The 22,452-nt window shown below is 36.5% G+C and overlaps 1 protein-coding gene across 10 annotated transcripts in view; it reads left to right on the top strand.

Moving 5' to 3' along the window:
• ESRRG (estrogen related receptor gamma) overlaps positions 1-22,452 on the top strand; it is a 373,125-nt gene that overhangs the window by 299,093 nt on the left and 51,580 nt on the right. For all 10 annotated transcript variants that reach the window (XM_071426017.1, XM_071426012.1, XM_071426010.1 and 7 more), the window contains one exon: positions 21,286-21,396. In XM_071426017.1, coding sequence (XP_071282118.1) covers positions 21,286-21,396 — 111 coding nt within the window. The remainder of the gene's footprint in view (positions 1-21,285; positions 21,397-22,452) is intronic.

The following is a 22,452-nucleotide window of genomic DNA, read 5'->3' on the forward strand; positions in this document are numbered from 1 at the left end:
GACTTCAGCGTTAACAATGCAGAAAGATTTTTTTTTCCATTTCTCCCCCTTCCTGAACTCCAGATAAGCAGTAGGCCCCAGTAAGATTTCATTACTATCACGCACTCTTCATGGTCATCTTTTAATATTTGAAAGGATCATTTGTTAACTGGAAATGGTCAATTTTTTTTTCTTTGGCTTTTGAAATATAATTTTCAATTTTTAATTTGATTCATTTAGATGAAATCATTAATCAGGGTTGAAACTGAGTTAATTTTCTGGAAAATAAATGAGGTTGTTAGAGTGAACGTTATTAAGTGGGCTCTTTGCTCGAAAGGGATAATAGCTGAAAATATGGAAGACTTTGAGAACTATAGCAGTTGAGCGATGAAAAACAGAAAGGGTTTTTTTTTCTAGCTAAGTGCAGTAATTTTTTAAAGGAAACTAGGCATATGAGGAAGATTTCAGAACTATCATCATTAAAGTATGCATTACAGAGTAAATAACCTAAATATATATATATATATATATATATATATATATGAATTAAAATCCTACAGAGCCAGGGTATAGATGGTGATTTTAAAAAAATGTTCTTTTTTTACAGAACATTGTGTTCCTTCTAAATCTTAGTATTTACTATTCCAAGCCCACTTGATTTTTGAGACAGAGAAACATTATTATCAGTAGTTCAGCAGAGTAACAGCCATCCCGGTAGAAAGCAAGCTTTCGTGGACAGGGAGTACAGGCCACTAAACCATTTTTTTCAGTCTGACCCAAATTCAGCTCCTGGCTTTGAGGGGATTCTGTTTGCTTATTCTCTGGAGTTTGCTGCATGATACAAAGTGATTAAGATAGCCAGCAAAATCTCTTATAAACACAAACCAAAGAACAAGGGATTGGACTAGACAGGCAACATCCTAGAGTTACCATTCCAGCTTACTTCAGGTAACTACAACATTTGTTTTGCATTGTTTCCTAGTGCCATCTACTTTCTGCTAATCTTCTAGTTAAAACCATAGTTTGTTGGTTTGGGGTTTTTTTCTCCCGTAGAAGATAGGGCTGCCTCCTCTGTTCTGATAGGAAAGAATTTCTTCCCTTCAAGTGCTCCAGTCTTTGCTTAAGAGCTATCATAACACTAAGCACTTAGTGGTCCTAGGTCAAAATTTTTGATGGAATATTACAAGTCTGTTTAGTCTTTTCCTTAATGCCTATGTGCTCGTTGAGGACTATTGCAAAGTCTGTTACTGGTGATGAGTGATAAAATCTGTATGTGCCTTAGTCAACAAGGTGTTCCCTTGTAGGTGTTTTTTAACTGCCCTGTTCAACAGGATATTAAATGCTGCAGAGGGAAAAAGGAGTACATGCTGCATCAAAAAGAAACTTCTCAAATAGAGAAGGGTGGAAAAGTTTCTGTAGTAGAGCAGAAAGTCACATGGAAGTGAAAATTATTCTGGAATGCTGTTATTTTACTTTTGTGATGCTCCTTTCCCTGATAAAAGAAGAGAGACAGTAATAATAATCTAACTTGGTTTAAGCTTGAAATAGTCTTCTTTTAAAAATGTAAATAGTCTTCTTTTAAAAATGTAAATGTATGAGTTCACTTTTCCTTTCCCTTTAAAATGGGACAAACACCAGCAAACAAATCTGAATCCTGGAAGACAGAGAAGTTGAGTTTGTATATCCCCTCTGCTAACAAAGTTGACTACAGAGAGGATAACTGCAGGCTTCTAAATGTCTAAGGTAGTATTTGAAAGACAGTTATTTTAAGACTGAGCAGAACAAATGCTGATTTACCATTTCATTTTAGGTTACATCATTGTGATGTAATGAATCACAGCGATGTAACAACTTCAAGTGAACAGAGTATAGCATGTTAAGCTAAGAGAGCATTTGTGTGCTATTCTTGGGCAGTGCTAACTGATTTTGAGCTGCAAGAAGGAAGTACCTCTCTTCTGGAATAAGAGAAGGTCCTGAAGTCCCTACACATGATTAAGATCAGTCACTTAGCATCAATTAGTCAATTGCAATTAGTTACTACTAATGGGTTTTGTATCCAGCCTTCATTGTATACCCTACCTGCTAATAAGAACAGATTAGTGGCTTCAGCCAGGGAGGCCAGAGGCCCCAGTTCATAATAATATAATTTATTATTAAGAATAGTAGGTTTATGGTAGTATTATGTAGATGCTACAAGAGTATGGAGGGGGCTGGCTAAATCTCAGTAACTTAGTTCTGTACCTTCAAAGTCAATAAACTGCTGTAAGTTACAGAAGCAAGATCATGCCTATGCTGTGCCAAGAACTTGCTTTTAAATCCATCATGCATACGAACCTTCAGGCTTAATTGTCTTGTTTTCAATATGTCGTGTATTTTGGGATGCAGAGGCTATTTCTCTAGGATATATTGACAGAACTTCTTAAAGTCATTCCAATTTTAAGTCAGGTTTTGAGATGTTCATGTTGAGAATACATTTGTTCTTTCTGCATGACTTGTAGTGTTGCCTCTTGATTTGGTTATAATACTGGCTGCTTATCTCACAATTCTGCAAAATGTCCAAAGTCTGTTATGAGCCATGTCAGACACTCAAACTCATAAGTGAGTAAGGCTGGCATAAAGATGTCCCAGCACAGTAACCAAGGCTGTGACTTCTGCAGGACTTTGCTGCATTTGGTACTCATGAATATAAAATAGCTTGTGGTGGGGAAGGCACGAGGGAGCACGAAGGTGGGATGGGCAGGAAGCTGGCAGGCAATGTCACAGGGCTGGTGTGTAGAGCAGGACCCTCTGGTCAGGCTGAGCATGGAGGGATGCCAAGGGTACAAAACAGTGCTCTGCAGCTTGCTTGGAGGCAGCTTCTGACAGGTGGCTTTGCTACTGCCTGTGATTTCAGAAGCTGAGTCTGTGAAGCCAAATCAGACCATTTCCCAACTCCCCTTTTTTTCTTCTATTATGTAGTCCAGCTTTCTGTTTGTTTTCTTTGGTGTTCAGTCCCAGACAGCTTTGTATTTTCTTGTATTGTTTGGTGGTATCTTTGGACACAGCCATTTCTAATCCTTTCTTTCATCAAGAAGTTTCTTAAAGGAAAGTTACATTGCATTTCTTATTTAGAAATATAATAACAGAGAATCACTTTTATTTTGAATATTCTGCCCTCCAATGATCATTTGCAGTTTCTGGATAACCTTTAGTATTTATCTTAGGATGGTGTTAAAAGAGTCAATTTCATTACATGCTTACTTACCTTAGAAGTCATTCCAGTCGGGAAAGGCTGCTTTGCTTCCCTCTGCTTTGGTATTGACTCTGTTTTCAAACTGTGCCATTACCTCTCTTTAACAATGAGAAACTTGCTATCTAAAACTGCCCCAAACTTAGGAGGGACAGCAGTGAATGGCAGTGTTGGCCCTCTGAAAGTGAATCTGGAAACAGTAATAGCAGTGGTAATAAGGTTACCACCAGGGTAAACATTGGAAATCGTCTGAAAGAATGACACCATTCAGAGAGCATCCTGAGGGAAATCTCCATATCTAAAACTCTTCAAGAATTTTTGCAGAATGATCTCTCCTTGCTCCCACATATCTTCCTTTTCTGATAAGTTTTAGCTGCAGACACCTATATTAGTTGGGTCTTCATCTTGAGCTAAACAAGATGTTGCGCTTCTTCAGTACATTCCTGATGTGGACACACTAGGAATATAAGACCAGCAGATAATTTTTGATTGAATGGATTTTGAGCCAGATGTTAGATAGAAGGAATACCTGTGCCCTGAGCCATTGCTTACTTGGTTCTCCACCTGGCCAGCTACACCTGATACAGAGGCACAGCATTTTAAGAGATGGACAGTGAATCGCTTTTTTCCTAAGGATATATTTTGCATAAGCTTTAAAAAATATAACAGATTTTTGTATCCACTACATCGTAGTAGCTATCTGTTGAAATTAATTTCATCTATAAAATCCAACAACAGAGGAAGTATTTGTTAAAGTTTGTTTTTCTTTCATGTCTCTTTATTGTGCATCAAGCAGTGCCAGGAATTGGACATTCACAAAATAGTTAGGATGTCACTGAATGAAACGTCAATTCAGGTTTGGCCCAAGTCATTCTGTGCACAGATGCAAACATATGCCACTGATTGCAAAGAAAGTTTTAATTTATTTGCTGTTTGGATAAGGAAGCTGAAGCTGTGATTCACATGTTTCTGAACTGAGTGCACTGGGTTGGGATAACCATCTGGCCTGAAAGGGAGATGCTTGGCTATATGTGCCTACTGATGATAACATGGGGTACTGGCTAGCAGTCTTATCGAAGCAGTTGCCAGAGGTTTAATAGTACACAAATAAAAATGAGTTAAAGTGACCATTTTTAAGGGGCTTCTGAAGCTTTTAAAGAAAAAGCAGTGTTTGTGAGCGCAATAGTCCTGCTTCAAGTTCCTCATTTCAAGCTAAGCTTACCAATTTAATTTTAATCCCTTTCAAACGCCTTGGTCATGCTTTGAAGATAGCAAACCGCTCCCTCAAGCTCTGAAGCTGAGTACTGGCCCTTTTTGTTTCCACAAGCCGAAAATAAAGTGTTCACATGAGCTCATTTACAGAGAGTAGAGTTGGCAGCCTTATCAGGAGAGGAGAAAAGAGCTCTGAAGATGAAAAGCTATCGCTGTGACAGAAGTCTTTATTAGGTTGGGTAGTAGCGGAGCGTAGTGTACACGGGATAAAGTGGTGGCTACCTAGAGCATTTAGGGGAAACCAGAAGAGTAATAATGTTCGATGTTGTTCTTAGACTGGCTTCTTTGGTGATCCCTGTGGCCTAGGGATGTTTGGAGTGAAAAAGGGGACTATGTAAACAGAATACTGTCTGTGCAATCTGCAGCCTCTGCTGGTCACAAAAAAGAGCGAGTCAGAAAAAGGAAAAGTAAAGATGAGCCATTATGTGCTTTCATAATTAGTCAGCATTCCCTGTTGGGGCAACCCTCTGCTGTAGAGTTTGCTAGGAGACAGATTTTGATTGAAAAGCCCTTTATCCAATTTCACACATATGTCAAATCCCATTTACAACAAATATTTCTGTGTTGAAATTCATGTATTTTAGGACAATATTTTATATGAGACAGATAATATGCAAGTTCAGCTCTATACTGATAATAAAGTTTAAATCCAGTAATCTTCCTCCAGTCATTGACAGCCTATTTGGCTTGTTGTTTTTACTTCAGAATTTTTCTTGTTCATTTGTTAGATTTTCTTCTTCATTAAAGATTGTGTCCTCTTGCTAACCCAGGATTAAAGCCATGGTGACATTTTGTAGGTAGCATCTTCACAGCCTAAACCCATTAGAATCAGTGGAATGTTAGCTAAAAGAAAAAAAGGGATAAGTACTTGATTCTGTGACTCTGATAAATTTCACTGCTGCTGTGAAATTCAAATAAAGACCTGTATTGCTTTTATGGGTATCTCTGTTTCCCAGTAAAAGCAAAAAACCCCTTTACTTGAAGTTTAGAATTGTCTTCTTTAATGCCTTTTAACAATAGACCCATTTCTTCATTTAATTAAAAGTTGTGGCTCAACCATACAGATTGACCGAGGACTGTAATTGATTTGGCTAATTTCTTTTTTTTTAATCACAATTAACAATAAAACACAGTGCATTTTGATGGAGAAGTAACTGAGTAAAAAACAAGGAAAAGAAAGATAAATGGCACTAATACTGCTTGCATTAATTGGGTGGGTATGCTGGATATTATGCTGGAAAAAGTCTGCAATGGGGCTTTTAGTGGCATGGGAGTTGGAGTTGCAGTTTTCTCTGAGTAAGGACTGCAGGCATTTGTTGATCAAGAAAACTGTGTAAAATTGCCAGATCCTAATAACAGATCTTTGAGCAGTGGAACATGGCACTGATCTCTAAGTGTGTCCTCAGGTAAACTGTTCCATAATAAAGAATAAAGTGTGATGGAAAACCTTTCCTTGAATGACAGACTTACCAATTTTTTCCTGGATTGTGTCAAGTTCTCATATTTGAGTGGAAAAAAAGCATCAATATTTATTGGTCCTACCTCCAAATTAAAATTTTAAAGAGTTTTCAACAGTTGTACATCAAAACTAAAATGGGAGGGAGAACATATCCACAATCCAACTGCCTTTTTATATTGGGTTCTTGCACCTTTACAATAGTTTTGGTCCTTCACTGTGCTTACTTTGTTGCTAATCAGTATTTAGTCTGCTTCCTCACATTAATAATGTAAGTTGAAACTAGCACTAAATAACCCACTTTTTTTTTTCATGGTATCTATTGATGAATGAAAAGGACATGAAGGAATTCTTTGTCTCGCCCTAGCTATTCTCAGTGGAGGAATTACTAGTCTAGCCATTGATCTTTGCCATTGGCAGGATTGACTGTGTTGCAATTGCATGTAATAAGATACGTTTTCTGTCTTCATTTCCAAACTGATGTAGTTTTACACTTCTTAAAATCAAATAATATGCATTAACCAATTTTGCCATTGTCCTTTTGTGAATCACCCTCCGTTTCAGGATTCATGACATGTGAGAAGTATCTAGAAAGTGTTTGATTATGGCCCAGTTCAGCAGCAATAGTCTGAGATGAGCAGGTAAATCTCTCTCACTGTGAGTAGCTTTGGTTCATGAAATGCCAGCACAGGCAAAATTCTCCACTGATGCTTCAGACCTCGCGTGCATAACAGTTAACCTGCTTGTTTGTTTATTTGTTACTGTTGTGAACTATGTTCATGGTAGAAACTTTTATTTTCAATTCCCTTTTAAAGCTCAGCACGTTGAGCCTCCCTTTCTTATGCACATGCTGCCAAGGAGGATTGTCTCCAGATAAATTATGCCCTCTCTTTCTTAAACAAGATTAAAGAGCTTCTCCGGCTGTTAAGTATCCAGCACTTGAAATCCCACTCTGTTTAGTTCACTGTGGCATTTGCCAGCTGTGTGGAGTTTTGATGAGGTTTGGATACCTTAGTGGTACAGTGTACAACATGGTTTAAGAAATTTAGAGTGTAGGGAGCATTTTTTCATGTTTAGCACAAAGATGAAAATCCATTCCTCAGAACAGAATTGATAGATTGGGACAAATAAAAACAAGCCTATGAAAAGCTTTTTTACTCTGTCTACATCTTTATGTAACTATAAGGAGAATTTCCTCATCTTTTAATTAGATTGGTTTAAAAATGAAAAAACCCATGCAGAGGATTTAAAACTTATTTTGATGCTGTTTTGTGGAAATTATTTTGAATAAATAATGGGCTACACTGTTTCAGATGTAGGGAAGATGCCAATCAAAATCACAGAATTCTGGCTCTGAATTTATTTTCAGGTTTAGGATTTTTTTAAAATGGAGAATTAGTTGTCTTTTTTCATCTTTGGAAGTTATACAAAAAATTTACTCTGAATGTAAATAGATTGTCAATATAAATTTTGCAGTGCATTCTCTCCTTAATTTAAAAGTCCAGTTAAAACTGAAATTCTGCTGGGTTGATGGATTTAGGATATATGGCCAAGTTTCCTATTGCTCTAACTGCAAGTTCACCTATTTTCAAGAAATATGCAAATATCATCACTGAGAGAGCAGTAGTCCCCACAAAAACTGGGCACAAAGTAGAGATGTTTATTACACTTCCACTCTTTGTGGATAGCTGAAAAGAAGATCACAGCACAATCTAAAAGGAAAGCCACAGGCTGGAGAGAATAATAAAGAGGTATCAATCCACCACACCACACCATCTCTGACACAATGGCATGACAAGTGGAAAATAACTTAACTCTGTAAAATAGGGAAAAGGCAGTAAAAAATGAATTGTGTTACAGTTTCTAAAACCTGCCTCAATTCAAGAAACAAATGCTCCTGAGCAGTACTATTTTCACATAAATCCCGCATGTCAGCAAATGGGAAACATGTAAAACCCTAAGAAACAGTGTCAGAAAATACCAGATTTGTTAAGACCATTGTGATCACTGATTTAAGAAGGTCCCATCCCAAAGGCCTTCCTCATAGGATCCATCCTCAGTGCCATGTGTTTTGATTTTCTCCAATAAACAATATTCCCCGAAAACGCAGTGATATTTCCTATAAGTGATGCACCATTTTGCTTCATCTAAATATAATTAGAGGTATTTTCTTCAGTGGTCACTTCCTTTCTTTTCTCCAGGTTTAACTAAGTTAAGGCTTCAACGAGGAACATTTGAATGAGTTCCCTTTGAAAATACAAGCAAGATCTTATTCCTGTTATGTCACTTTAGAGTAATGCACAGAGAAATCTGGTTTCTTGTTCAGATTTATCTGCATGTTTTTGTACCATTCTTCTGAATATATCTAGTGCAGATTAAAATTAGTAGGGAAAAAACTTGAATATCTGAAAATTGATCCAAATTTGACCTCAGGATCAAAATACTTTTTGGAACAAATGAACACATTGCAGAAGGAGGTTCTGATCCAAAGTAAAGGTTCTAAGGTCAAGAAGAGGGAAAGAAGAAAGGAAGAAACAGGTTTGTTTTGTTTAAATAACAGTCCTAGGTACAATTTTGGATCCTGAGTAATGTGGAGATGGAGTTATGGGCAGAATCTAAGGTGGAAAACTGAACCACATAGAGATTTTCTTTGCTAACAGCTCTCCAGACCTTCACTTATTATGTATTTATATTCATGGATTTCCCATGTAGGGCAGGATAAGAGAGTAAGAAATTTTGACTCTTAGCTTGTATTAGCCATTAAGCAATGCAATGTCATTGATTTGAGTTACACTGTGCTGTGCAAAGCACACACAGCCTTTAGTGATCATTCTCTGAAGAGTTCCTGCTGGAGAAAGAAAAGTGTACTCACTGCAGGCCATCATGGATCTTGCCATCTCCTTTTCCTTTAAACCTGTGTCTGTCTTCCTGATCACAGAGTGACAACAATGACATTGCTTTCATAAGCAATTCACAGAACCCAGGGACTGAATTGTATGAATTGTAAACACACTTCCTGGTCAAGTTGCTCAAAACCTGTCCTAGGAAGAGTATAACCTACCTTTGTTCATTTTGAGGGTGCTAGTTATAAATATCTTGAAATACTCCTCTAGGTTTCTGGCCTTGTTTCATTAAGTTATTTTATACATAACCCGTCACCTTTTTACTCAGCGAATTCTGCTCTTGACTCTTAGTGTCTTTTAAATTGGGTGTCACATTCTCTAGGAATGTATAGTAATATGTTTAAAAGAGTGAATGAGTTCAATGTATGTGTTTTAATGGAAGGAAGAGAACTTTGGGACATAAAGCAGAAAACTTTGAAAGGAACACAGCATTTGGTAAAAAATACAAAGTCAACAAAGCTCTTTGCTCTTCTCACCCTTAGAAGTAGCTCTGAAGAAATGTGCAGGCTTCAGTAGAGCTGTAATAGATTTGCAATGCATTGAGTGAGAAGGCCTTGGTCTCCTGTTTGGTAAATATTCTTTTCATGGCTCCTAGGAAAACAAAATATGTGTGTGTTTAGCATTGCTTGTGGTGAATATTCCCATTGACATCTGCATTCAGAAGAAGGGTAGGTATGTTTCAATTTAAATAGCCTGTTCTTGTCAGGAATTACTGACTTAGAACTATTTTAATTTTTTTTTCAATTCTGCATCTGTTAAAATTCTATGTAAAAATAATTTATGAGGAAATTTTATGCTTTATTTCCTCTTTTAAATAATACTCATGTAATTATGTCGCCCAATTACTTGTCTTAACATACCCTTGTACACTGTATGGGTTTTCTTCATAGCAGTTGCCATTACAATTTAAAGAAAAATATTCTCCTTAGACAAGCTTCTTTTATATAAAGGCATTTTTAACAGGGACAAATTGTTTTTTGTATAAAAGAATATTTTTGTATAAAAGAATTTTATTCTATTTGTATTCTTTTTGTATAAAAGAATAATTCTTGTGACAAAAATTTTTGACCTTTTTTTCTCTTTCTTTTTGTTTTGTTCATTTAGGCTGGCTAAAATTACATACATATTCATGTATTTTAATAAGAACAAAGCATTACTCTTGGATATTTTCCATAAATTTGTTCTCATAAGCAATTTGATAGACATCTACTATAAGTGTAATGGGGGAAGTTTACAGTAAATCAGTCTGCCTGGTTTAGAAAACTAGAATTTATTAACCCATTTCCCAAAGGCCCAATGTTACCTATGAGATTAGAAGAAAATTGTCACTGTTTCTGTTTTAGAGCAGGGGCACTTTATAATAAGACTATATTGTCTAATTGTTTAAAAAATTATTGTGTTTTATTGAAGTGAAATCAATTTACCTCGTACTATTAATTGTTTGTAAGATTAGAGGCAGTCAAAAAGTCTGGGGAATGCTGAGCACATTTGCAGTTCTGTTTTTCAGCTGGGATTTTCTGCATAGGCTCTGATCCATTCCTGTTGCTAACCACGAAAGAGCTGTCAATATGCTGGTTAACCAGTATGCTTCTGCATTGAAAGCTTCCAGCAGTGGTATCAGTGAAGTGGTGCCACTAATAAACCTTCCATTAATTGCTCAAGTAGTACCTGAACGAGACTCAGAGGCCAGAAGCAGGGTAACCTGTCACTCCAGGGTGTCAGGCAGAATGTCAGGTTGTGAGGCTGGCAGGGTGTGTGAGCTGAGGTATAAATCACTCACACTCAGGGCATGAATGAAGTGCTAAGCATGTTTGGGAGAATACTTAAAATTCTACATGAAGAGTTAGATGATTTTTTTTTCTCATTTATGGCCAGAGAACCTTGTACCTGTTAACCCCCCGTGTGTCGTTTTCTTTTCCATTGCTTTATGAAGAAGAAACACAAATATATACACTTATTATAGGAATTGCAAAATAATTATTCTTGTGTTCTTTTCACACTTTAGCTGATATCACCAGTTATTATCTTAATATTTTTGTATATATGTATATACAGTAATATCTCAGTCCCTTTTGTGTTAAGGGAAAAAAGTGAACGTTAGAAGATGAACAAAATACTATGCATCTTTTAATCTTGCCATGTTCCCCCACATCTGATAGTTTTATATATTTTATATATCTACTCATGTAATTCAGTTGAAGGACTGGAGCCTTATCTTGTAAAATTTAATAAATTAAAAAATTTATTCCCTGTTTTTCTCCTCACTTAACCTTAGCATCAGAACTTGATAAATTGATTTTGGTGGTTTTCTGCTCCGTTTCACTTTCAGATTCTCATGTATGCACAATTCTTTGATAGTAGTATTCATGGAAGAGCAGGGGAAATGTTATGTACAAAGAAAGGAAAAGGCATAGCTTCCATACTCTGGAACATGTTGGGGCACATCTTTGTACTGTGGATGGGATCATGGTCCTCCACTAAAGGCCATTTGTAAAATCCCTTCCTGGCAAGGCCATTTGGAATGTTTTAATGTGCCATCTACAGAAACCATAATATATGCAGAAGACATATCTCCATTTTTGTTTCCATCTTTAAAAGCAATGCTACAATACTAATAGGAAACAATTCCACCACATTGACATTTTACGTCATTTTCTTTATTTTACTCTGCAGTGTCTCAATTTGATGCCCCTCTAGCCACTACATTTTGAAGTTTTTATTGCTGAACAGTCATTACTTTAACACACTGCAAATAATGAAACAAAAAAACCTTAAATTTTTTGTTCCATGTGAAGATTTTCAGGCAGAAGGAACACTGAACAAGAAGGTGCTGTGATGTGCTATGTCAGTGCCTTCCAGTCCAAACATATTAACCCAGATCATTGGTTTTTTCCCCTACCTAAATAACAGACAAACACTGTACTTTTAAAAATAAGCAGCTGCTCAGACAAATCAGAAAGGAAGTAGAAACCAGGAATTTCAGATATGCCCATCTGAACTATGTACCCATATAAGCCACTGTTGAACTTCACTCTTGTAGCAGCCAGAATTGTAAGAAACAAAGTTGTAGTACATGGACAGGAAGTGCAAAGTACAGAAAAGCCCTATCATTTGCCAAAGACATGTGAAGCTAGTAATATAAAATCTTTTATCTTGAGTTAGAATTATCTTGTAGTTGTACTGGAAGATTACTCTGGGAGTCCAAATGAAACCCTGCTGTGTAACTCCTATCTAGTCTTGAAAACCATGTGCAAACAGAATAACAATGCAGAAGGCAAAATGCTCATATTATGGCTGCAGAAAGCCAACAAGTGAGAATATCTGCCACATTTTCCACGCCAAACCCATATTTTCATATAAAGTGTGTGCATAGGTTTAAAGTACCCCCTTTTTAGCATCAGACTGGTGTATGAATTCATTAAATTACTTAAGATATTTTACATTTCCATTGCAGTCTTCCATATAAGTCAAATTGATATATACTTTAAAACTTACACTTATAAATCATGATAAGATATGATGAATACTCCTAAAAATCTGCTAGCTGCAGACAGAAGCTGAGACATGTTGTAAGGTTCTTGGGCTGTTCTCCCAGTGTGCCCCCTGCTCCAGATCCTGTGGAGCCATAAAATAGCATGCAGAAAGAAGACAGAGAGAAGTTCAGAATTCTGCTGTACCTTTTGAGGAAACTTGAAGGATCAAGTCTGAAATGGATGCAGTTCCACATATGTTACTCTTTAGAAGAATGAAGAAAAAGTAGGGGAGAATTGCACAGTGTTTACCAAAACATACAGCTCATAATTACTTAATACATAAATATGAGAGAGATTGAGGAGATAGGGTTGTAATGGGTGTACTAAGAGAAAAGACAATGTCAGAATGATGCTTTCATGAATAAGCCTTGGAGAAATCCAGAATTCTGTGAGAAAAATACATATTTGCACTGAGGCCAATTTAGGCTCAAGTGGCATTATAAAAGCCATCTGAGCTGGAAAGGTAAGTCTCAGTTAATTTGCCAGATGAGTGCAATTTGGAAAGTAAATTCTGCTTGTCTTACTCCTGTACAGGTCATCACAGAATGGCTGCTCCTTGAGGAAGACAAGAAAGATTTTGTTCCTAGGAAGGAAAAAAAAAGTCTAATAATACAGAAAATAACCCCAGAGTTAGGGATCATATTTTTTAGGGTAAAAAACTTAATATTTCAGTGAATTTTACATCTGTTTTAAAGCTCTAGTGTGATGAGCCACCCTTTAGTTTTCTCTGATTCTGTTCCAGCAGAATGAAATCACTTCCTGTAGGTAGAAACCCAAATTCTAAGTGGAATATTTCCTGGTCCCAGTAGAACTGATATTATTTTGTATAACTGTTTCAGCTCATGCTATTAAGAACTTTCTTGTGATTTCTGGATCACAGATTAATTCCAGAATCCCACATACTCTGAGTCACTAACTGAAATTTTGTGAAACTGCACATTTTTTATCTGAAAAGGGTATTGAGATCTGGTTCATGCTGCTGGTACTTCACAGTCCAATTATTGTAATGCATTTCATTTCAATCTTCCCTTCTGTCTTGAGAGTTGCCAGCAAATGGTCCAGAACTTCAGTGAGACTTCTTTTCTATTAGAGTTGTCACCAGTATAGCTCCTGAATTCTTTATAAGCTCTAGTGATGTGATCTAGAATAAAGGCCTGCTTTTGACCTTCAGGCGTTGGCATGGCCTTACTCAAACTTACTTTTTGACCTTTCTGTCTCCCGATGTTCTGTGCCCTCTCCTTGGATCACCAGCCAAGCTGCCTTTCCCAGGCTGGGCTTGTCACCTTTAAAGTAATGGTTGCAAGTGTATTGATGCAGTAATGACTTTACAGCCCAGCAAGCTCCACTTCATTAAATTGGTTGTAATTTGAACTCTGAAACAAGATAGCATCTTCTGTAATTATATTTAAATAAATTAAGGTTAGAACTGTGGTATTTAGTTAGTGATAGATTGCCTTTATTTATTCTTATACCTTGTCCCAGGACATTGTATGCATAATTTAAAAAATAAGGCATATACTCTCATATAGTATGGTTATGATATATAAGCACATTGACATGAAATTTAATGGTCCAATTAGCAACAGTATTTTCTGTGTTATTCATAAAAGCTGTTGCAGTATTTTACACTGCTTCCTAGTAATTAGTATATTAGTAATCCAGGTGATGGGGAGAGAAGTATTATGTAATGGTAACTGCTTCATTTCAGAAACACCAGGGCTTTATGTATATTCAGCCAAAGTTCTGCATTCCTTTTCCTTTGCAGTTTACAAATATGCACATTTTGCTGCAACGCAGGCTCTTCCTCACTTTGGAAATGGAAAGGAAAAGAAGTGGAAGCTGTATAACCTGTGTTTACTAGCCTAATTTCAGTCTCTTTTAAAAATCATCCTGAGTCTAGCATAATTATACTGAAAATCTGGTAGTACAAAACTTGGAAAAGATCAATTTAGGCACTAGTAATGAAGTGCACAGAGTGTATCTCTTCCAAAAGAGAGACAGATTTTTTTTTTTCTAAGTTCTTAAGTGAAGTGTAAGAGATATTCTTTTGTAACATTTGAGAGCTAATCATTGGATAATGGGTGTTGCATGTTTAATGCAACAGTGTAGCTGTCATGTTTTTCTTTTTTTTTATTTTCTTCTTTCTTTCTGCACATTCACCTCTTCTTGAACAGAAATAAAAGGTTCAAGGCTTGTCAGCATCAGTTTATAGATAGCTGTTTAAAAATAATGAGGTATTGGGTATTGTAAGGCTCAGGGCTGTCTTGCCAGACTCATTTATTTCCATTCACCTTTTGTCAGAATTGCAGACAGAAGACATTCAATTAAAACTTGTCACCTGTTGCATGTGACCTAATTTGTATTTGTGACTGTCACAGATTAGGATACATATGGAGCCATTTAAAAATGTAAAGGAACAATAGGATTCTTAAACATTTTATGTCACATTTTCTTCATGTGAACATCTTTGTTTATGGACCATTCTTCAAGGGAAATCACTTGGGCTGAGAAATAATAGAATTTATTTACACAAAGTCTCATTTACATGGGAAAACGAAGGGGATTTTATTAACGTTCTTTTGTGGTTTAGTGCATAAATGGCAGCGCACAAAATTTCAGCATGTAGATGATTAGTTCATGCAAAGTTAATGTTCCTTTCAAGAGAGGTTGAGTACTGAGCTGTGTAAGTAGTGCATTTATCAGTTCTTTTGTCAAACTGAAAAAAACAAACCACTGGGCTTTAGCCTAAGAGATGTGTTTATCAGTTCCTTTGCAAAAATCCAGCCTATCTCATCCCCTCCTCCCAGGACAAAAATGAAATTTCCAAAATACTGCTTACATTTGGTTGCCTTGAAACTTTGTTTAGTATTAAACATAAGCAAAATCTGAAATACTAGTTTGAAGCATTTGTTTTGCAAAAGCAGTATTATTCTCTTTTTTTTTTAACCTGAAACAATTCACTAAATATTTTAATTAGCCTGATTATTTGGGGTTGCTTAATAATAAACTGTTTTTTACAAATCATTGCAGAGGAACAGATAAATTAAACAACTTCTAGTCACAGATGAAGTTAAATATTAAAGTAATAAACACTGTTTTGCTTTTCAGTCAATTATATGGGTCAGTTAATGAACTAATTGTTTTACAGGCACATCTTGAGAATAGCCAATTTTATCCCACATTAACAAATACTTTTTGGTACTAGCTGAATGTAAAGTAGGAGGATGAGTTTTAGACTTCCTATGCTACTCTAAATAATGTGTTTAATTGTGGAGATGGCTATAGGAAGTCAAAACACTGAAGCCTTCCCCTGGTAATTGTTAATTCAGCCATAGATCAGGAAAACTTTAATGTCAGTCATAGCTTCTATCTTCTTTGATGAATTAGGGCTCTGTTTTCAAAATTCTATCTGCCTAGTAGACACATATTTTACATCTCTAGCTGAATTTTTACCTGCATAAGGTATTATCCAAATACTTTGTAAAGTGATTGCAGAAGCTCTTTGGCATCTTCGTAATTCAGCGCATAAGTGTGCAGATCCAGAAAAAATGATAGCTGATATTATCTTATTTCTTCAGCTGTGTTACTTTTCTGCATGTTTCTACTGTATTGAGAGACGTCTTTCATGGTTTAAAGTATTTTTTCCACTGCAAATCTCTCAGACTGCAGGGTTTATGCACTGGACTCTAACCCCAAATTATAGAGGTTGCTGAAGTGTCTAAAGAGTATCTAGATGAGTGTGCATTCTTAAATCTCAATACATTCTGTCTCTGTTTATGGTGGAAAAATCAACTAGTATTTCTGGCTTATGTAAATAAAAGCAAAATGGAGTTTATAATATTCACTGAAGTTTATTCAGCGATCTTAGAAATAATCACAGTAAGTTCAAGTGAACTGGAACACTCTATTAAGGCATTGTCCCAAAGGAGAACCACACTGGAACCTGCCATTAAAATTATATTTGTGCTTTCCAGTTTTGCTGTTAATCTGGGGGTTTTTACCTCTGCTACCGATGTTCCTCTAGAGCTTGGTAAGATGCAGTTACATGGGTATTCATTTTTACCTGTCTCACTGCTGAAGACAATGCTGGGAATCTTGCAGACATCTGTAGAAAATGGATTGTTAGCCAGTTACATATGTCAAAAAATGAGATAGGAATATTTTTCATATATATCAAATGCTGTGTTAGAGGTGGAGTTTGCCAAGGTGGTGTTGATATAGAACATACCAGCCTGCCATGAGACTGGGGAAACAGGAAGGGAGAAACAGGAAGGGAGCAGAATGTGAAATTCCTGAGGGAAGTAAAAATGGCGCATTTCAGTCTGATTTCAAACCTATTGTTTACTAATTAAGTATTTTTTTTCCTCAAACAAAAAGCTCTGCAATTAAAGGGAGTGAACAATTTCTTACAGGCAAACCTGGTGTTGGTAGGGCTTGATTTGAAGGATTGGGCTAATGCCTTCCAATGTAACTTGTGGGTATAGAGCTCTGTGGAAAGGACAAGAATGTTTGTGGGTCAGGTGAACAAATGAAGACTGGCTGCTTGTAGCCAAGGTAAGGAGGAAGAGATGGAGAAGGAAAATAGAGATGGATGATAGAGGAGTAAATAGTGGTGGATGATAAAAGGAGTAAATAATATGCTTTTAATATGGCTTGGATCTCTATGGGAAATGAGATGACATGGTTATATAGTATTTTCATAGTGAGGACCTGAATTGCAAAGTCAGTAATATACCGGGGTATGGGCAATCCTTTTGGTTATGTAGCATCATCACAGTGGGTGTCTGTCCCGCATGAGGTCTTCAAGGCAGTATGAGGAAAGAACCACAGAATAGGAATAATAATTTACATTTTTTTGGTAAGGTAGAAACAGATGAGGAAATGCAAAGAAAATAAGTTCAGGTTTACCTGTGTTGTTTAGATTTAGTAACCTGGTGTGTAGCTTATGTGGCACATCTGCTCTGGCCCTCAGTTGTTTCTGTGCAAGGCTGTGTAGACACATTTAGTGTAGAGTAAGTGCCCAATGTGATTTTCTTGTGTGTTGTGTAGCATTTGATAGAAATCATGCAAAGATTATTTAAGGAACCAGGAGGCAGACTTTTTTTAGAAGCTTATATAGTGACTATATAAAAGCATTTATTCCCTGAAGAATAGGTGAATTTCTTATGTTGTATCAGGACATGTAATTTCTTTGGTTTAAAAAGTAGCTATTGCACTGAGTTACACAGTTTCCATCTCTCGCTATATTACAGCTCTACAGCCCAACCCTCATCTTCTGAGATTTGTAAGTCATGTCTAAATCTCTGACCACCCATCACTCCTGAACTAATGAGTTCAGGAGTTGTGCTTGTCCTGAGATGTAAAGTGAACTTGTTACACTTTAACATTGAAAGTAGCTGCTCTCTTAACTGGTGGCAAGCCTGTTCTTCCTATTTCTACCCTGTGGTCATCCCTATTTTTCCCATTAGGGCTCTTGGTGTTGTTTCTCTGTTGAAGGCTTTTCAAATGAGCATTAGGAAATGTGAAGAATCACATTGTCTTGTCTGTGGTGGAGCTGTGTTCAGTGACATGAATGTTTTGACCCTGAAGAACTGTAATTGTAATACATATAGTGCAGTTCATTGGGAGATATTACATGATTTTTTATGGGTGGAGTGGGTTTCTTTCTTTTTACTTCATGGTTGAGGACTGATTGGGTGAGTGAACTGAGATGCTGAAGATTTTGTGAAGCCACAATGCACAGCAGAGCTGAAGCAGAGGTCTACTTAATTTCTCCAGATGTCACAATATCCTCCTTAATAGTCTGAATACAGACTGTGTGGAATTCAAACAGTTATATCTGTGACTGATGTAAAGCTCCTCCTGCCCCAAATGAGGATCTTTGTGGACAAAATTACTTTTATTTCTTCCCTTTGTTGTTCTAACAAAGGAGGCATCAGTTGCTACTGTCTTGAGAGCTACTGTCTTGATAAATAAAACTTCATGTAATAAATTCTCTCATACAAGTTAAAGGAGTTACAGAGGAATATCCACGGATATACTTTGGAACCTCTGGATTTCAGTTTGCTACCTGCTAAACTCCAAAGTTTTTATGGAATATCAGATGGGTATAGCTTGTTAAGCAGTGTCTTGCACTGTGTTTGCTTCTATAGAGACCCTTGGGAAGTAAAATACCACGTAGGGTGTGTTAGATTATCAGAAATTGAATCCAAAGTATCTACTTTCTTAGAGATACAGAAAAATATAGATAGAGGATATCTTAAAGATAAAGGAAATATTAGGAGCCAAAATGATGATAAACTCTATCAATTTTAATGGATGGGTTATAAAGCTCTAATTTATTGGTGTTACATTATCAAAACTGTTTTCACATTAAAATTTGAATTAGTTCCATTATAGACTTAGGTAATTTTAAATTGTGCAATACAATTGCCCTCCAGTTATCTAGAAGTTAGGGTTTTTTAAAAGAAAGCTTTATTTACAGATAAAGCAATGTATATTAGGTGAGGGCATGGATCTAATTAAAATTTTGCTATAGTGACATTTTTCTGTATTTCCTTCCATTGAGTATGTGAATGGCTTGAGTGTGTATCTCATCTAATGCAAAGGAGGTAAAAAAAATTGTTCATCTTGGTAGATTTATATTATTTTAATTTAAGCTTCAGTTCCATTACTTTTTGATTAAACATACTTATGTCTGATGCTATCCATCTTTTATCACTATGAAATCTGTTCCCAAGCAGAAAGAAGGATGGCATTTGAATTATGCAGAAATCATTTTCTATCTATTTTTCTTCAAATGCTGGGCAGTCTTTTTCATAATCCCACCAATATTGCATGTGGCTTGTTCTAATCCTCTGCCTATTTCTGAATATTCAACTATCAAACCTTGGTCTTCTGCTGTTTGTTTTTAGGGCAATGTATTGTCATGGATGTCATTTGCTTCAGCTGTAGCTCAAACTCCCAATTCAAGTGTGAAGAACACTGAGTTATCCTTAGTTCTGAAAGGTTTGAGCTACGAGTTTTTAAAGTGGTGGTCTTGTAGTTCGTGCATTTCTAAGTATAACTTTGAAAAATAAAACCAGAAATAACTATACTCTGTTGATTGAATTAGCAAAAATTTTATCAAACAGCATAGATCACAAATCAGTCACAAGTTACATAGTTAACTACCATAAATAAGATTTCATTCATAGTTATGCACTGACCTCTTGGGGTACGTGGTTCATTTGTGTTACTGTTTAAATCTTGTGATCCCCATAAATGTAACTGGACACACTCAATGAGAAATGTACTTCTTGGGTTTGATGGACTGACATACACAGTCTTCTGCAGTAAGCCAGGTGAAATTTCACTGTTAAGTAGGGGTGATCATTACCTGCTTTCCTGATGAGCAAAAGCTATTGACCACTGTTGGATACAACTCACTGAATTATAGTTGCAGGTGTTTCTTGTGTCCTTAAAGCAAGCATCTCCTTTCTGTGTAAGTAACCCAGGAAATATAAGGGGAAAAAAAAAAGCAATACGACCTCAACAATAGTTGGAATAGTTGGCCTTTGATTTCTGGCTAGTTGGCAAAACAGTTTTCCTTTACAAAACCCAGTTAATCCTTTTTGGTTTCTGAGAAGGAAAGAGGACTGACAGATGTTTTCTGGTTACTAGTCTGTACTACCTGTGTGGGTTCAGACGCAGCACATAAACTCTGTGCTGTGTTCTTCTTGCTGTGCACCTGAACTGTAACTTCCTTGGTGGTAGCTTCCCTTGCTGTCCAGAAGCCAGTTCTTGTGGTATTTTGTGTGGAAGGGAGAGATCAGAGGGATGGGACATAGAAGAGTGGGCCACAATAATAGCAAGAGAAAGTAGACATAGAGGGAGGAGAGCTAAAATAGACAATGAAAAGAAAAGTGAGAATGTGAGTTGCACTTTATTACATCGCTCACAGGAGCCATTGGTACTTAATGTGTCCTTCCATTCTTGTGTCGTTAAATCCGTGTCATCAGGGACAGATTTTGCACTTGGTATTACTTGTCCTGTTGTCCTGCATGTGTGCCAAGTTCTTCAACTTCCGTGTTATGTTACTGCCTGGTTTTTGTCACATTCCTCTGGGCTGTCTGGAAATCTGCCTCGGTGACTCAGAAAGAAATAAAAATATTTCCTTGTTTTGTAAGACCTACTGTCTTTGCACCCTTTCACCTTGTTTCATTTTGTCTATGAAAGCAGCTGTAGCTTGTTTCAGGACAGTAAATTTCTATATATCCATACAAACCAGGCAGTAGAACGCTGTATTGAAGGAATGAACAGTATAGAGGTAGAACAGAAATGTTAATTCATCATTGATGACATCTGAATGCACAACTGTACAATTTCTTTCAAATCCTCATGAACAATTTCAGTCATTAAGCCACATATATATTCTTATTTTTCTAGGGACACTTACTTTGTATCCTCTGGCCATGTTAATCCATCTTAATTTGGTTTTGACTATCTAGACTGTATGCAGGACTCATTGTTTCTAAAGTTCAAATTCTCTGTACTTCTCTGCTCATAATGTTATGCTTCTATATCCATGGTGTTTATTACAGCCTTGAAATTCTGCTTCTGGCAAAGATGACTTAAGATTAGGCTCTTTCAAATGGAAACTAAACTTGCTAGCTGTTTTTAATAATATGTAAAAATGAATGAATGGTTTTAAATGAACAGGAAATTATGTTGTATACTTAGTCTTGCATGTGTGGAACTCTAAACTGCTTGCAAATACTTGTAATGCTGATTTCCCATACTTTCTAAAATTAATCTTTTGAAATAAACATGCTTTTAATATAAATATTGGAAGGCAGGAAATAGAAGATTGCTACCTGAAAGGCATGCTCATAATGTATTTAATTACATGTTTGTTTGTGTTTCCAAACGTAGGTGTGCGCCTAGACCGAGTACGTGGGGGTCGCCAGAAGTACAAGCGCAGAATAGATGCAGAGAACAGCCCATACCTGAACCCTCAGCTAGTTCAGCCAGCAAAAAAGCCATGTGAGTACACCACATGCACAGCATTTCTCTCTCAGTACAGGCTATTGACTCCTAGCCCTGTTTGCTAAGCTCCTTCTGGGTTGAACAAGGGTTTGGTCAGAAAATATTACCATGAAGACTATATCGATTTGACTGTTAACAGGTTTTGTTTTAAATATGCTCATCTTTCTCAAGTGGAGTTGAACAAAGAGTGTTTTTACAGGTGGAAGTGTATAAAAGCATGGTTTATGCAGTGCAAATTTTACATTTACAGGTTATCTTTATTTTCAGTGGTACGTAAAATGGTTCATACTGTGATCATTAGCTCATTGAAGCTTCTACTTTCAGATTTCACAAGAAAGTGATTTTTGTAGTTTTCACTAACTAAATGAGTTTGACTGCTCAACCTCCCAATGAAAATACATTAAGAGCCTCATTAATTTATACCTATAGATTAATGCACTACCTAGCATTAGATTAAAACAGCAATATGCCACACTAATAACAAAGCAGAAAGTGGTAGTTTGGGCTCTAGTACCCTCATGGATTTTTTTTTTTTGCTTTGTTTTGTTATGTTTTAATAATGTCCTTGATTGTAGCTCTCCAGGCTGAAATTAAGAGAGAAAGAGATGATCATCTCGCTGCTAAAATACAAGTTCCATCCTCTTTGCGATTAACTAAAAATAGTTAGGGGTTTTGCTTTGCAGCTTATATAAACTCAAGCAGTGACTGTACTAATTCCATGAAGTAAATTTAATAGCATTATAGCTGTAGTGCAAGAGGCTGATGTATTACCCTGCAAAGACACACAGGCTCTGTATCAGGTGTTGTAAACTCTTCCAAATTCAAATGGGAATACACATATCCAGTTGCTCCTGCTGAGGAGGTTAATTTGCTCCTAACATGGATAAATAAGCCAGTGAAATAAAGAGGGCAAATTCCTTCTTGTCTCCCATTTGCCTCTGCCTCTAAGCCTCTGACAACACACATGTCAGGTTTTAGCCCCTTGAAAATACCTGGCTGGATGGAAAATGGAATCTGTTTCTGATGGTGTTCCCCAGTAGGGGACAGTGCTGT

This window comes from Agelaius tricolor, unplaced genomic scaffold (assembly GCF_023055355.1).
Source record: "Agelaius tricolor isolate 1412-34295 unplaced genomic scaffold, bAgeTri1.0.p SCAF_1, whole genome shotgun sequence".
In the NCBI taxonomy this organism is placed as follows: domain Eukaryota; kingdom Metazoa; phylum Chordata; class Aves; order Passeriformes; family Icteridae; genus Agelaius; species Agelaius tricolor.